At 32.5% G+C, this 17,093-nt stretch overlaps 1 protein-coding gene across 6 annotated transcripts; it reads right to left on the bottom strand.

Moving 5' to 3' along the window:
- Nucleotides 1–5,109: 5,109 nt before the first annotated feature.
- Nucleotides 5,110–16,666, bottom strand: LOC148602124 (uncharacterized). Of its 6 annotated transcripts, XM_088555487.1 has the most exons (10): nucleotides 16,586–16,612; nucleotides 16,173–16,273; nucleotides 14,469–14,614; nucleotides 14,122–14,183; nucleotides 12,989–13,321; nucleotides 12,621–12,708; nucleotides 9,273–9,304; nucleotides 7,708–7,779; nucleotides 6,670–6,695; nucleotides 5,110–5,794 (listed from the first exon to the last, which is right to left on the bottom strand). In XM_088555487.1, the coding sequence occupies exons 4-9, from the start codon at nucleotides 14,177–14,179 to the stop codon at nucleotides 6,673–6,675; spliced, it is 606 nt and encodes a 201-aa protein (XP_088411613.1). In that variant the 5' UTR covers nucleotides 14,180–14,183; nucleotides 14,469–14,614; nucleotides 16,173–16,273; nucleotides 16,586–16,612; the 3' UTR covers nucleotides 5,110–5,794; nucleotides 6,670–6,672. The 6 variants fall into 6 exon arrangements, 4 of the variants coding, with proteins under 4 accessions (XP_088411613.1, XP_088411612.1, XP_088411614.1 ...); XR_015917156.1 differs by lacking the exon at nucleotides 16,173–16,273 and having other exon boundaries at nucleotides 7,708–7,775; nucleotides 16,586–16,666; XM_088555486.1 differs by lacking the exon at nucleotides 16,173–16,273 and having other exon boundaries at nucleotides 16,586–16,666.
- Nucleotides 16,667–17,093: the final 427 nt, after the last annotated feature.

Raw genomic sequence — 17,093 nt, 5'->3', positions numbered from 1 at the left:
CACGTCGTTACGGGAGATTTAACCATTATCGAACACGAATATCTACGTAATATCCTTTCTAAAGGTCCCAAGTACCATGAACCACTGTCCATAAATTGGAATTATAGCTTTAAAGTTCTTATGGATGCCGTCGAGGACTATGCAGAAAAATGGATAAAACGAGAACAAGTAGACATTGATTCTCTGTCAGTGGTTAAAGGCCGTGAGGTCTTTAATTTTGAAACGAATGAAAGTTTTAAGTAGATCAATGAGTGCCAAGGCTACATCAGTTTTCAAAGACCCCGATGTAGCAAAAACATTGTCTACTATACATGACAAATATTGTTTTTGTTTGCCAAACGTTTTATATCCAAATATCAGTTAATTATCAGAAGTAGACGTAGAAAATAATAGCAGTGATAAGACCTATACTGCTACCTTCCTCTCTCCAAAGAAGAGATTGTGGAAAACCATAAATCTGTCTTCTTTTGGTCCCTCTACTAAGGACGATGATTGTGATTTACCGTCTATGGACCGGATTCCTAAACTTCACAAGAATCCATACAAACAACGTTTCATAGCTGGATCTACAAAATGTACCACCAAACCTCTTTCAAAACTTTTAACTTCTATACTTACAACTGTCAAAGAGGGTCTGCAGTCATACAAAAACAAAATCCCGACTTAAAAACATTACACATCGTTGTTTTTCCTAAAAAGATGGCTCACCTAGATACAAATATATAGTTCTTTGTAGAGATTTCTCATACTTTGTGAGAAATAATCCCAAATCATCTTCCAAATATACAGAAGAGAATGTTTACAAAATACTGGAATTTTTAATCGACAACATATTTGTCCAGTGTGGTGGACGTGTTTTTCAGCAAACGGTCGGCATTCCAATGGGAACAAATTGTGCTCCTTTACTTACTCACCTATTTCTTTACTCTTATGAGACTGACTTTATAGCTGATTTGATCAGAAATAAAGAATATCGTTTGGCTAGATCTATCAATCTCAGTTTCCGCTATATAGATGACGTATTGTCTTTAAACAATCCTAATTTCGGGTATTTGATACATCGTATCTACCCAAAAGAACTTGAGATAAAGGATACTACAGACACTGTGAGGTCAGCCTCATATCTAGACCTACACTTAGAAATCGATGGTAAAGGAAAACTATTGACCAAACTTTAAGACAAACGTGATGACTTTTCATTTAAAATTGTCAACTTTTCTATCATCTGTGGCAATATCCCTTCGGCTCCTGCGTATGGAGTGTTCATATCACAACTCATACATTATGCCAGAGCTTGCCGAAACTACACAGACTTTTTGTATCGCGCTGGAACTCTAACAAATAGGCTGCTGGAACAGGGTTATGTTGCTGCAAGATTGAAGTCAACACTACAGAAGTTTTATGGTCGTCATTCTGAACTCATGGATCGTAATGATGTATCCATCAGCACCATGAAAACTGATTTATTCAACGGGTCATAGTTTTCCTTTCGTCGTTTGTCTACCGCGGGCTTGACTTTTTATGATTAACCCGGCGGGTGTTTCTAGAAAAGCAGAAAACGCTTACCCTACCGGTGCACCTGGTCCATGCTCCCAGTTTTTAGTGGAGTCCGAGTTGCTGATTTACTTTTGTTACTTTGTATTTACGATTTTATTTACGTTATGTTCTTTGTTGTGTATGTCTGTTTTCCATGTCTGGTCTTTGTTCCTGGATTACATTCTTTTGATTACCGCTATAACCTTGGTTTTATTGATTACTCTTTTAAATAAACATGGTTCGAATATCCTCGCGGAAGAAAAAGGTTCGGAGCCCTTCAAGATGTACCAGAAACTAGACCAAACATACCTGTATCAGAATCACAGGAAAAGTTATCGGAACATGTCAAAGAAGATAACCCTTATCCTGCAGAACAGGTGCCCGAGGTCTCCCTGACTGGACACAGCAGTAAACATAGAGAAAGAAGGAAACCAACGACCAGAAGAAGAAGGATACATAATGGTTGAATGGTTTGAGAGCAAAATAATTTTGTACAACGAAAAAGTTAAAACTTACAAAGATTCCGCGAAAAAGGTCCAATAGATGTAAACCCACCGTTTTCTTTCCGAAATAAGATTTTCTATTAGAGTTCTTTTCTTTTTTCATTGTATATATTAAACACAGAAACCATTAATACATAAGCTATTTACAAAATGTATATTGCAAACGTTAAAGAAGAACTTCTTAAATGGAAAGAGAAATCAATGGAACCAAGGAAAATAATGCATGTCATGTGTGTGTAATTACTCATTGTGTTTTTAATAAACAGTTTATAATTAGGATGATTTAAGTGAATTAAAACAAATCGAGTAAAGCATGTGCTAGTAAGTGAAATATATCCGCCAGAAAACAATGAAAGCCTTAAAGTTTACTTAATTCAGTCAAGCGATATTATATGTCTGTCTGTCTGTCCATCCAAATCACAAGTTTGTCTTAAAACATCTTTCATATGGTCATTATCATATTTTACAAGTATATTATCATTATCAACGTGCTTGCAGATTCGTTTCTGACAAAAATTGTTTAAATTGAAAGAAAATTTTACCTGAGACAAGTAAGATTCCCACGATGGTTTTCCTGTAAATGCCGATACGACTGATGACGACACCGTCGGTATGTAATCAACACTTTCAGGGAAGAGTCCAACCTTTTTTACGCTATTGTGCTCTTCTTATGTAAACGTAAGGACAACCTCTATAATTAACGCTCACGGGTGTCAGCAGCATGGCAATCCGCTACTTAGTTTTGGCTTTCTTCTGTTCAAAAACCTAAAAGTGTCTGGGGTTTATGGTTTCACCAGGGGTTCAACAACAATATCAATCTATACATGTTCACTCTTCGAAATCTATTCCAAACCAAGCATAGAACAGTACAAAGTCAAGTTCTACTAAAGCTGCTCCGTTATCTGCGGTTATGAATTTACTTTGTAATGTACGTGAATCAGATTAAGAAAATAATCAGTATTCAATTCACAAACATGATTGGAAGATCAATTATCCAAATACTTAAATTCTAAATGTATTGTTTTTTTTCGTAGTGATCGATTGATATCATGGATATTTCGTTATGGTATATGAGCTTATAGGAATGTTATGCTGTTCTTATAATTACAGACTACACTGTGCTCATGCCAGCATAATTAAGTTTAACTTAATACTTTCTTGTCATTTTTTTTACCTGCAATGTTGCATAATAAATATATTTGATTCATAAAAACTAGTGCAGATAATTGATTGTGATTTATGAAAAAAAAAAAAAAAACGACCAAATTGTTTTGCACTGAATATTTTTTTAAAATATGTCAACTAAGCAAATACAACGACTGTGCCATTTTCTGCAGACAATTGTTGCCAACCCTCCGACTGATTTGTGGACCATTGGTGGCTTGCACTGTCAGGTAATGTAAAAGATACGTTGGTCCTCTTTGGTTGTTCTTGTCATTCTTTTGGAATTGTTGTTTCTTTGACGTATTTCCCATTTCAATTCTCATTTGAACCGGTGTTACCCATTTCAAAACGTATTATTGACATATTACTCATATCTTGACCTACACTTAAAAATCGATGGTAAAGGAAAACTATTGACCAAACTTTAAGACAAACGTGATGACTTTTCATTTAGAATTGTCAACTTTCCTTTCATCTGTGGCAACATCTCCTCGGCTCCTGCGTATGGAGTGTTCATATTACAACTCATACGTTATGCCAGAGCTTGCCGAAAATACACAGACTTTTCGTATCGCACTAGAACTCTAACACATAGGCTTCTGGAACAGGGTTATGTTGCTATAAGATTGAAGTCATCACTACAGAAGTTTTATGGTCATCATCATAAACTCGTGGATCGTTATGGTGTATCCATCAACACCATGAAAACTGATTTATTCAACGGGTCATAGTTTTCCTTTCCTCGTTTGTCTACCCCGGACTTGACTTTTCATGAGCAACTTGGCGGGTGTCTCTAGAAAAGCAGAGGACGCTTACCCTACCGGTGCACCTGGTCCATGCTCCCAGTTTTTAGTGGAGTCCGAGTTGCTGATTTACTTTTGTTACTTTGTATGTATGATTTTAGTTTCTTTATGTTCTTTGTTGTGTATGTCTGTTTTCCATGTCTGGTCTTTGTCCCTAGATTACATTCTTTTGATTACCGCTATAACCTTGGTTCCCTTGATTATTCTTCCATTTTTATAGGACCTGTTTGGGGATACAGCATATAGGAATCATCCTGCCTTGTCCTACCGTCTGTCTACATATGCATGTCTCGTTAGCGCAACTCCTGCTTAACTGTTCGATAGATTTCAACGAAATATTATATGTTGGTTAGGTATCGTATGTATATGTACAAGGGGAATTATGGTTGCTTTAGGATCCTTGTAAGGGAGGATCATACAACTGTTGTGTTCAGACATATGTTCAGGATCTAGAAAACCAGTGGTGCATTTTTCCAGGCATTCCTTCAATTCCGATTCATTAAAGACCTGACAAACCAATTTAGATTCCATGCCACCAATATCCTTGAAGATCAATGATGCCGTTTACAAGACATTCAATCCGATTCATTAAAGATCCAACAATCCGATATTGAACTCGTGCCACCAATATCGACTCAACTGCATTGGGCATCAATTAGTGCTATTAAATCAATAGAGAATGTTTTAAAAGGTATCGATAATAGGTGGACATCGATTGACTACGTGTTTTCTATCTAGAGCCCGCAGTCCATATAATAATGTGTCTGCCATTCCTGTCATGCGTCTGATTTGTGCTCCCAGATTTTATTGGAGTCCTAGTTGCTCATTTTCATTTGTTACTCTGTACGTATTATTTTGGTTATTTTATGTTCTTTGTTGTGTTTGTCTGTTTTCAATGCTTTGTCTTTGTCCTTTGATAACATTCGTTTGAATATTGTTTCCCTTGATTCTCTCAACTCGTCATTTGTAATCGGGCACAATACCCATTCGTCTTTGTACTCTTATGGCCCGACATATCTCTGGAATAAGAAGACTGATCGTATTATGTAATTTGTATTGGAACATTGAATATTCGTCTTCAGTTGCCAAAAATCTAAAAGTGATGACAATTTAAAGCCTGGTTTTAATGGTGCTATGAAATTGGTTATCGCTTAAGTGTTTAATGTCCGACGCACATGAAAAGAATCACCAAACATTCGTGGTTCCAGCTTTTTTAAGTTATAGAACAATTGCTCATCTTCCAAGCGTAGGTCTGTCCTAATTTGATCAAACTCCTCGAAATGAAATTGTTTCTCTGATTAGATCAATCATCTTTCCCAAATTGAGCTTTTCTTTCATGGATTCGTCTTCTTGATTAGGCCAGTAAGATGATATTCAGTACCATAATATGTTCCCATTGCAATATGGCTGGACAAGCAAACATTGTCTTGTCGATGTTGCTTCTAGCAAAGCAAATTAATTACTAAATGACATGACATAATCGAGACAAAAAGAGTTGCAATGAAACCAAAGTCACAGTTACGACACCATACTGAAAGTGACAGAAATGAAATAAGATTGTAAAAGGAGGTAGGACAATCGCGCTGCGCGTAGTGGTATCGTGGTATACACGTAATGAGCGAAGTAATGTCGTACTGAAAACGTAGTGATGTATTAATCGTATCCACATCGTCAGTGAGTTGTAGGAGGTCGTGATAGAATCGTAGAACGATCACTGGAGTGTCATGGAAGGAACATACTAGACGCGTGTGGATCGTGCTGCAGTCATGCTAGAAATGACACCGGCATCTGAAAACCACAAGAAATATGAATTTTAATCTTACTTAGTAGTAGAACAGTCGCTTACGGTTGGATAGTTTTCCCTTGTTCCCAAAAATACGCTACGATCGTTTAGATCATGAAGGTAGCGGCGAGTGTAGTGAGGTCGTGGGCCGGTATGACGGGGGTTTACAGTATGTTACAACTAAGTTACAACTAGATTAAAAATTTACAGGTACGTGAAATATATTTAAAACTATGTTTTGTCTTACTGTTTGTATTTTATTTTGCAAATACAATTAGAAAAAAACAAATATAATATTTTAACACTTAATTCCAATTCAAAACCAGTCTACAGTTGATATTTTATTAATTACGATCTCAAAAGAATACATCCAGCAGTTACTTTGGCAGATAACCCTGCATTCCCCGAAATTTAAACCAAAATTTCTACTCATTTAACATGGCTGGATCGCAATGAAAGGTTTGTCATTTAACAACTGTATGAAACAATCAGAAATCAGAATCTTAATCAGAGCAACAAACACGGAAAAGCTATTAACAGATCAGAATAATTATGTTGAAAAAATCGTTCTGAACTGTTTATAAGTGCACAAATCAAAATATATATTTTTGCAGTAGTAGAATCATACTTTATTATTTTATATTAGCACTACAAATCTTCAAGCAACTTTACACTCCGATACAGACATATTTCACAAGTTTCAGATTGCCTTTAACTTGATACTTTTTTTAAATCAAGTTACCGCATTTTGAATTAATGTTTAGATTTTCAACAGTGATAAATTAAATAAAAATATATAAATAAAGCAGGTAAATAAAACCTTAACCCATCTATTTTTTTTTATAGCGTCCATTGTACATGTACATACAAATGCTTTTACCTTTTATAAATGCGTGCATTCCAATCCTACAAAAAATATCAAGCAATCACTTGCAAATAACGTAAAGTGTTTACAACAATATTTTTATTTACATTTTACATTCAAAATAACCATTTCGAAGAGTAATAAATGGAAGAAAGATTCGGGTGGTTACCAAAAGAATTATTCAAAGATTTAAGACTGGATAGGGAAAATTGACAAATACAACAGCGAACTACAAACATCCACACAAACACATACAACATGGATGAAAGTTATTTAGTAATTCACTGAAAACATGGGAGCATGGACAAGGTGCACTTTTAGGGTAGGCGTCCTCTGGTTTTCTATAAACACCCAATAAGTTGCTCACGAAAGTTCACATCCGCGGTATACGAAAAAGGAAAACTATGACAGGGTGAACAAATCGATTATCATTAAGATATTTGATATGAAAACTCCATTTGCAGGTACAGATGGTAAAAGAAAAGTAACGATACGGAATGGAAAGTCAGCGTTTGTCAATTTGTCATATAAGAGTAATCAAGGAAACCAAGATTCATATATTTTCCTCATAACTTTCTTCGATTCGTAGAGTAGAAACGTCAGGTACTTAATTAGCACAATTCGATGTAGTGCAATAGTCAAACATAACTTTTTTTACGTATGGATGCAATTAGTGGTTTAATATCTCTTATCTGTTAAGGGCAGTCGATGAACCCGGATTTGTTTCAAAGAATGTTCTTTAACGACTATATGTCCTTAAAAACCTGCATGGCCAATACCAGTTTTATTTAAGAACCTGTGAGTGCGATTATATTTTGTATCAAAGTTTGTAAGGGTGAAAAAAAGTAAGTATTTTTTAAGACGTTTTTTTCACCTCTAATAGAATCAATCTTTCACTCGTGATTATATATATATATATATATATACACCTGCAGCATTTTATGTGTTTGGACAGTTTTACCTGGGAAGTTATGACTAGTGTTATAAAACGAAGGAAGAAAAAGACAAAACACAAATTAGCACAGATATATTAACGAAAAGCTTATGTCCTACCTGTATGAGAATCTGCTGTATCTTGATTTTCATCAGCGGTTTCAGTCAAACGGTTCATCAAAGTAAATCTGTCTAAGGAATAGATTGAACATAATGCAAACTGTATGTGGAGTTTTTAAGTTTGTCAATCGGACACAAAACACATCATTATGAGACAGACAGTGTATATATGAAGAAAATATATTATATAATATGTATAATATATGTTATAAGACAACAAGTTTGCTTTTTTATATTACACAACAAAACCCGATCAGAATTCCTTTCCTGTTGCTTAAGATATCAAGAAATACAGGTTAATAAGTAAAATGCTGATACCCGAGTGAATGCAACGCTTCAGTCAAAATATTCGAGTTTTGTAGTAGTCGTTTTGTCTGTTATATTGAGAAAATAAAACGTTAACCATTTCGAAGAAAAATAAATTTCATGATTCATTAGAAGACTTAATCGTGCCAAATAGCCACATATCCAGTATTTATAGGTTCCATACAATTTTCTATTGGAATTTTTGTTTTAATTTGATTTTTCTGTGTACGGCTCTGTGTCTTCCATACTTGAATTTGAACAATCGTCATTCGTAATCATACGCTGATACATGTATCATAGTAAACAAATCAGTGAGACGTGTTTCCTTTATGTGTCTACTTGTACTTCATTTGTGTTTACCCTACATATTCGAATATCTACTTGGTGATCTCAAATGTAACATCACTAATACCCAAATAATTATCGAAATCAAAATCAAACATCAAAGCAGAAATGTAAAGGATATTGCTAATCCAATATTCTTTTTTTAAAACAGAAACTGATTATTGAATTTTTAAAATTCATTGTTTACAAAAATGAAATTTCAAATGAATTTAAAAAATAAGCAAATTAAGGCGGTAAAATATGATTCACCGCAAAAACCAACAACAGACATTCGTCTTGACAAGATAATAATGATTGATTTGACACTGTAAACATTATGATGCTGGGCTTGTATGATATCAAATTTGATCAAATCAGATGCAGGGGAAACTTCGTGTTATGATGCGATTCAGCTGGTCATTTCAAATAAAAAAGTGGCATTTATTCTTTTGTTTTATATTTGAATGGTCCTGAATTAGTTGACGCCGAGTTGGATATAAAGTTAAAAAAAGAAAAGAAGAAATAAACATTGCCTTTTGAAAACCTATAAAGAAATGAATTGGCTGAAGAACTATTTCAGTAAAACGCTTCGCATATAGTATGCAATTTTATAATAACGCACACTGCACTAATTGAATCAATACGTTGTACTATATATATAATTATATTTTTATTTGTTCCAATATATCATTTAAATTAATAAATCAGTAAAAGAAATGGTAGTAAATTCGGATAATCCGTAAGCAAAACTGAATTAATGAATTGATTTCCCATTAGCGCAAAAGAAAGATCAAAATATGAATTACGATATCATGTGTTTAATCATTTGTAGTTCACTAAAACTTAAGCTATTTTTTTTATTCATGTGCTAGAAAAAAAATTCTATAAAGAAAATATGTATGTTTAAAAGATCAACTAAAGACGATCAAACTAACCATTGAAACGTATCTTCCAAAAGTACACACATCTGAAAAAAAATGAATATGTGTTACCTTGTATAATGACAAATGGAAATTACAAAATGAACCGAGGAACATTGATTTCACTTTCATGCTAAAACATAACACAAATAGTAATAAATGTCTTAAAATCAATGAGGAAACAAGAGAACCTTGATTTGAGTGGAAATCAAAAGAAAATGATAAAGACTGGACAGGAACACAAGTACACAACAAAGAACATAAAGCAATCAAAATAAAATGTACAAAATAACAATTGAAATTGAGCAATTAAACCGGAACCCACTTAAAACTGGGGGCATGGACCAGGGGAACCGGTATGGAAAGCATCTTCTGCAAGAAATAAGCATCGAGTCGCTAATAAAATGTCATGTTCGGCTAACATAAACGGAGATAGCAAATATATGACACAATGAACAAATCGGTTCTCATACTGCTAATAGATACACTGTATTGACCAAATGCGTTTGACGTAAATTTTGTTCGATGGTTTTCTGTTACTATCGATTTCTAGGAGTAGGTCATGACATGAGGCTGACTTCACAGTATTTGTAGTATCTTTTCAATCGAGCATTTTCAGGTAGATGCTATGTAGAATTCCCTAAATTAGGATTTTTAACGATAATACGTTATCACTTTTGCGGAAATTGAGATAAAAGTCCGCCTCCTAAGAGTGAAGGAATTAGCCTACAAATAAAGGAGCACAATATGTTCACATTGTAATGCCGACTGTTTTTTGACAATCGTATCCATCACACTGGACAAACATGTCGTCGATAAAAAAAATCAAGCATTTTGACAACATCTTCTTTAGTATAATAAGATTATTCGGAATCGTTCTTTTTTTACAAAGCATGAAAAAATCTGTAACAAATACTAAAAATCTGTGTCTAGCTGTACCGTATTTGTTGGAGTAACAACGATATATAATGTTTTGGAGTCGGGATTTTAACTGAGTATGGGGAACAGAAGTGTAAAGAGTTAAAACATTATAAGTTTTAATGCTTTTGTATTCTGATGATAATCTTGAATGACGTTTCCCGAAGAACTTTTGAATTTTTCAAGAATGACATTGAATTAATACAACAACATGAGTTACAAATGTTGTGGTAGAATTGGAGACCATCTTTTACTGCTGTCAGTGGAAAAGTTAACAGGTTTGATGGCAGTTTGGTGGTATATTCTGCAAATCCAGATATACAGCGTTGTCTGTATAGTTTCTTGTGGAGTTGATGAACCCAGAACATAAAGGATAGATCACAATCAATGCCTTTGGAAGTGAGTTTTGTCATTAGTTTTATTTTACTATCAATAGATAAGTGTTGGTCATTATACGAGGCTGACTTCACAGTTTCTGTAGTATGTGTAGTGAAATGTATCTCAGTACTTTTGAGTGAGATTTAACCTCATTAGAGTAACAGAATAGTAGTGGATATAATTTGTTCCATTTGGAATCATTCACACAATATAAATATGTTTTCGGTAAAAAAGAAATTCATATTTTAGACAAATCTTCTTTGGTATATTTGGAATCGTTTTCTCAAAGTATGAGGAACCAGGACAATTACTACGTCTTTTTTTTCTTTGGGCGACAACGATTTGTAATGTCTTTGAATCAGTATTATTACTGAGTATAGGAAATCTTGTATATAAGTTAAAAAACACTTTCATAGGTCCTTACTATTATATATAAAGGAAAAGTAGGGAACATATAAGGAAACTAAGACAACTAGGAAAGTATGAAAACAAATTACAATATACGCGAGATGATTTTAAAGTATTGATGTATGCTTCGATTAAGGCATGTCAGAAAAATTTACTGTTATTCAATTCTGTTAAAATATCCAATGTTAAAAGTAAGTAAGGTTTTTTTTTATTTACAAAGAGGTAGTAAATAAAAAAAAGTTTGTGTCCTCAATATATAATAACATGGTAGTATATAATTATTTTAAACAAATTTGTAAATAAACGTTCTAGCATATAAGCTGCTTAAAAACATAATTTGCTATTAAATGTCTTAAAATATCTTGCAATGTCATATTATCATTAAATGAATATATGTGCGTAAGTTGCATATGGCAGTATGTTCACATGTGATGATTGGTTTCAAATTCGGCTTCAAGTCAAAGAATAGACAGCAACTTTTCAAACTACAAGAGGTAAATTTAACCATTAACTTTTATTTACTTTATATGAATAAATACTGTAAAACATACCCATCTCCTTCCGTTTTATACTAGTTATTGAGTCATGCCGCTTTTGAATAAACTCTTAAAAATCCTGGAGTATTATGTATCAATTTCCCCTGTTAAGATTCATACACGTTATTATTTTAAACCTTTGAGCAAATAGTACAATGCGCCCATTTGTGGCATTGTGATGGCTTGTTAAACTATCATATGACAATATGCTAAATTATGATCTTAAATATGGTTATTTTAAAAGCTTACTCTGCCGTTTCAATTGGTCCAGTTTTAAGTTTTCATATTTTTGGGTAAAATCTTTACAATGTTTAGTAAAAAAGTAAGTTTGACTTACTATCTTATCTTAGCTCTATGAAAACGAAGAATGCAATTTTATATGAAAAAAAACCTATATTTGTTAATTGTTAAAGCAACATAAATTTGTTTTATTACTCTTATCCATTGGGTATAAGTTTTAAAGATTTACATTAAGGTAAAAAATTGACCACTCTTGCGAATCGTATTTTATTTCGCTCCGTAATGTAAAATCTGTTCTCTTAAAAGTTAGGTTTGGTTTTGAGTACTTCTAGTACATGTATTGAATTAAGTTTTTGATTTAGATCTTCCTATATATTTGACTTTTATGCTGCTGGTGAAAGGTGATTCCTTGGAACACGTGCACAGTATATTGAAATTTGAAATATATAGGATTGGTATTTTTGTATTTCATACCAGAAATATTAACATAATGACAAGCATTACATAAACCCCCCACCCACCCCCTAAAAATAAACAAAAACAAAAACAAAAACAAAAATATAATAAACTAACAACACTGAAATCACGATATATATATTTACAATAAATCAACATCTCAGACATCAATTAAGCAGGATAAGATGAACACGGTGCACGTCCTATGCTTTGCAAGGACAAAAATCCGAATAACAACTTGATGTCAAACCTGGGTTAAAAAAAAAAAACTACGACATGGCCACACAATATCAACTAATGAGTTCATGATGTTTATCAGCAGAAAAAAACACTTATATTGATTACGTTACCCTAATTGATACTCATAAACAGAGATTGGAAATGGTTGTTCAATTATTACAATAATAATAATACTGTTATTTCTTACGTTAAAAGAACTACGACACCAAAGACAACACCAATCATCAAGTACACGTAGGTTCTGTGATCTTCATTACTTGCTTTTTCTTTTGAACCTTAAAAAATTATTTATTACAACTGTGCTTACAAATCAGAATGAAAAGATTGAAAACAAATGTTCAGACGTAGTTACTATAACAACAGTAAATTAAGGTAATTTTATTGATGTACAAGTATCATTTTGATTAAAAAAAATGAAAACGAACACCATGAAACTAGTTGGTAATTGTGTTCCTTTTCTTAAGTAAAGACTGATCTAGATGGTGTAAATCAGGGTATAAAGGGGATGCTCATCTATGTCAATCATTAAAGTACAACATGTACTAAATTTCTTACCTATGAAGGCATCAGTGCGTGTAAGCAGCTTTTTAGGACTCATACTAAGTTTATATGAACAAGTGTAATATTTGTTCAAATCATTTTCTTCCACGTTCTTGATAGTCAAATAGAATCCCTCAGTCTCTACTCGAAATCCGTATTTCTGCGTGTTACCATATATTAAATATTCTGTACCAAACATGATGATGGTTTCAGTTGTATTTGCTGTCCATTTTTCCCATCCGCCAAATTCCTTAGTACAACAATCTTTAACTTTACAAAACAATTCCAAAGAATTTCCAAACTCATTTATTCGGGTAGAAACTGTCCAATCTAGAACATGTACCTCACCTTTAAATCAGACAGAATACATAAGGAGTGTACAGAGTATATTAGAAGGATTTTTTTTTTTAAAATTCTTCTTTATACAATTTTTCATGTTAACGGTGTTACGCACACAATTAGTAGCTTGAATAAAAAAGCCCTTTCTTTATTATTATTTTTGTTTACACCCTACCTTATATTGAAAATTCCTTACGAACAAATAGTATCACCAAGTTTATTGAATGCTCTGACATGAAAATGTAACACATGTTCTCTATAAAAAATCTTTTGCAATATTTTAAAAAATCCAAATATATTTTATATCTAACAAATATACTTCTGGAGCAGGGTTATGTTGCTACAAGATTGAAATCATCACAACAGAAGTTTTATGGCCGTCATCATGAACTCGTGGATCGTTACGTATGTCCATCTGCGCCATGAAAACTGATTTGTTCAACGTGTCATAGTTTTTCTTTCCTCTTTCGTCTACCCCGGACTTGACTTTTTATGAGCAACTCTGCGGGTGTTTCTCGAAAAACAGAGGACGATTTCCCTACCTGTGCACCTGGTCCATACTTCCAGGTTTAATAGAGTCCGAGTTGCTCATTTGCTTTTGTTACTTTGTATGTATGATTTTAGTTACTTTATGTTCTTTGTTGTGTATGTCTGTTTTCCATGTCTGGTCTTTGTCCCTGGATTGAATTCTTTTGATTACAGCTATAACCTTGGTTCAATCTGGACACAGTTCATTGCAATTCAATGTCAAATTATTGATATGTTTTCCATAAAGAGTAACGAAATATATACGAAAACTTGATTTTTACCTTCAACTATAATCCTCGATGCTAGAATAATATATATATATTGACCAATCCTGAACATTACCCTAGAAAAAATATACTCTTATAGTATACATAATTAATAAAATAATATTATTATAATTAAAATATTCAAAAAAATACCGTTTATTGAAGTATTTGTCAATGAATTTGAATGGGAAAAAATGTTTTGATAACGTTTTACTAAAAGCAAATGTACGGTATATATAAGGAAACATTATTTTTTATTCCTCTAGTGGGACATAAGCGCACTTTTAGCAAGGTTGACTGCTTACCACCAGCTGGAATTTGACTTTATTTTGGAGAAAAAGGTAAGAAAGTCATGTACATACCAGGCATACAAGCAGCTAAGACACAAACGTCGACAAAATTTCCTCTCTATTGATCTGTTAATTCTGCTTCAGTTCAAGACAGTTTTGCTTGTTCTGTATGTAGTTGTTTTAAATGGATGTCTTTGTTTTGTGCACATGATTAAGTACTGAAAAGAGATAAAATAGCTATAATGTAATCAAATGTTTAGTTCCATTTTTGAAAGTAATAGCAATACCTTACCGCTTTTTGTTTTCTTGGACAAAGGAACAGTTTGATGGACTTTCTACTTTATACCAGAAAAAATGTACACAAATATCCAAATAGCACTGACAAAATGTAATTCCAGACCATTTAATGATACTGCTGAAGAAACCAGTATTCCCAAAGCTAGCCAAGGCTTATTTTTTTTTTTTACATTCATATACTGTTATCTATCAAATGAAACTTTTTATAGATGTTCCTTAGGTACCATGCAACAAAATGTGATTACTTTTTTGATCCCAAAAGTCAACAATTGCTAGATATATCTCAAAAACCAAAGGAAATATTTGAAAATGAAACCATCTTTCTTCTTTAGCTTGAAAAGATCTACACAAGTCTTCATCGGGTCAAAGTTGTCAGACAGCTCTTTATAAGATAAATTGTCCTTAAAATAGTTTTAGCAGTTTTCAGCCAATATCATGAAAATTATAATACATGTAGATAGTAATAAACTTTCAATTGATTGAATGATCCGTATGATACGGACTACAAAAGTCATCAAGGTTGTTTACCGACTCCTTGTTAGAGTTTATTGCCCTAGTAAGGTGAAAAAGTAAACTTTTTTTTTCAGTTTTCAGCCGATTTTTTGAAAACTATAATAGATAAATAGATAAAGAGTAATCAAGGAAACCAAGGTTATAGCGGTAATAAAAAAAAATGTAATCCATGGACAAAGACCAGACATGGAAAACAGACATACACAACAAAGAACATGAAGTAACTAAAATCATACATACAAAATAACAAAAGCAAATGAGCAACTCGGACTCCAATAAAAACTAAAAAAAAAAAAAAATGAAATACCAGTAATCTTTATGATAACTAGGTGTAATTTTATTACTTTTATTGGACAATGTTGACATGAAATTATTGTAATAGGTTGCACGATATAAAACCAAAATTATTCAAATAGTTAATACCGGATTTTGCAAAAGCATATATACTCTAGGTTTTTTGACATTACATGTACAAAAGATTTCTGTCTGGTAGAGGTGAATATTTCTCATCCCCAATCAGAATGTCAATTTACTTTATTTAAAGTAAAAGCGTGCAAAATGAACAAAAAAGATCATTTGTTTTTAGACAAATTGATTCATAAATGGAAGGTAAAGAAGTATTGTTCCACATACTGTATACCCAAAAATCATACCAACCAAAACAGTCTCAGAAAAAAAAAAAAAAAAAAAAAAAAACATTCACTATATCTGTAAGGAGTGTTTAATTAAGGATATTTGCTCAACCTTTCATAACAGCCTCCTGGTATACACATCGTCAAATGGCAAACTGAAACAAAGCCTTGGTTCTCTTGATTACTCTAATAAGGACACGCTAGTTTAAAGAAAGGCATTGCAAAATTATTGTACATTAAACATGTTACAAGATTTATCAGATACTTATTATGACAAAATGTGATGGAAAACAAATTTATGGCGCAAAACACACAGAAAATAGCATTGTTGCACCTGAATAGCGAGTACTTTCAGTTCTCGAAAGTCGTGTTGAAACAATAGTTGGGATTTCCAGATCTATAAATAGCTCAATTTAAAGAACAGGATATTTAGAGCTGAAAATAAAAAAGTTAAAATAATGACAGAAAGATATGCTACGATTGTGTAGGTGCTAGCTCAAGAACTCAAAGTTACTTTGCAGATATTTGGAGAAAATATCAAAAAGTAATTAATCAGTATTGCATTAAGAACATCAGTTAAAGGTTGAACACTCTGGCTTACTTGTATCGTATTAAAGTGAAATTAAATCATAGAAAATTTAATATTGAACCCGCAAAAAACATTAGAAAAGGCTTAAAAAGAGAAATAACAAACAAACACACAAAAAAAATGATTGTGGGGACATGAATAAATATATATATACTTACTTCTCTGTTGCAACCAAAACAACTACAACGCTTGATCAAAACAAACCTCTAGCATTATAAACCGATGACGCGTGTATAAATATATACCAATTGTAAGATTTTAAGGTAAGATAGTATTAAGTATTTAAAGTTTCGTTTTAATACACCCGAATTATACATGCAATACTTAAGTTTACTTGAAGTGGAATGTCAATTTGTTTTTATTCGTCCATATTGTGCGGGTAATTTCAATCAAAGTTAGAAAAAAAGCGTTTAAAAAATGTAAAAGTATGACATATTAAATAAAAGAAGTAAAATTACAATCACAGATTATAAAAAGGTTACACATATGAAATAAAGAGCAATAAAAATAAAATGCAGATAAAAGTTACTTGGATACAAATAACATAAATGAATACATTTACCATTTAGTTTCATCTAAAGAGTAACAGATAACCAACCATAAATCTAAATTTTATCGGAATATTGAAAATCTATGAAGCAGTTGAATATCAATTATTATTTAAAC

The sequence above is a fragment of the Perna viridis genome, chromosome 12 (assembly GCF_037379345.1).
Source record: "Perna viridis isolate PV_CMFRI_1.1 ecotype Kerala chromosome 12, ASM3737934v1, whole genome shotgun sequence".
In the NCBI taxonomy this organism is placed as follows: domain Eukaryota; kingdom Metazoa; phylum Mollusca; class Bivalvia; order Mytilida; family Mytilidae; genus Perna; species Perna viridis.
Note: the sequence above shows the minus strand (reverse complement) of the source record. Positions and strands in the feature narration are given on the sequence as shown.

What these genes read in the sequence shown, in the direction of transcription:
- LOC148602124 (XM_088555486.1), bottom strand. Translation starts at nt 14,179, where the DNA reads ATGTTCAGGATTGGTCAATATATATATATTATTCTAGCATCGAGGATT. An exon ending in ATCGAGGATTATAGTTGAAG is followed by an intron (nt 13,322 to 14,121) that starts GTAAAAATCAAG and finishes TCTGATTTAAAG; the next exon opens with GTGAGGTACATGTTCTAGAT. An exon ending in ACGCACTGATGCCTTCATAG is followed by an intron (nt 12,709 to 12,988) that starts GTAAGAAATTTA and finishes TAATTTTTTAAG; the next exon opens with GTTCAAAAGAAAAAGCAAGT.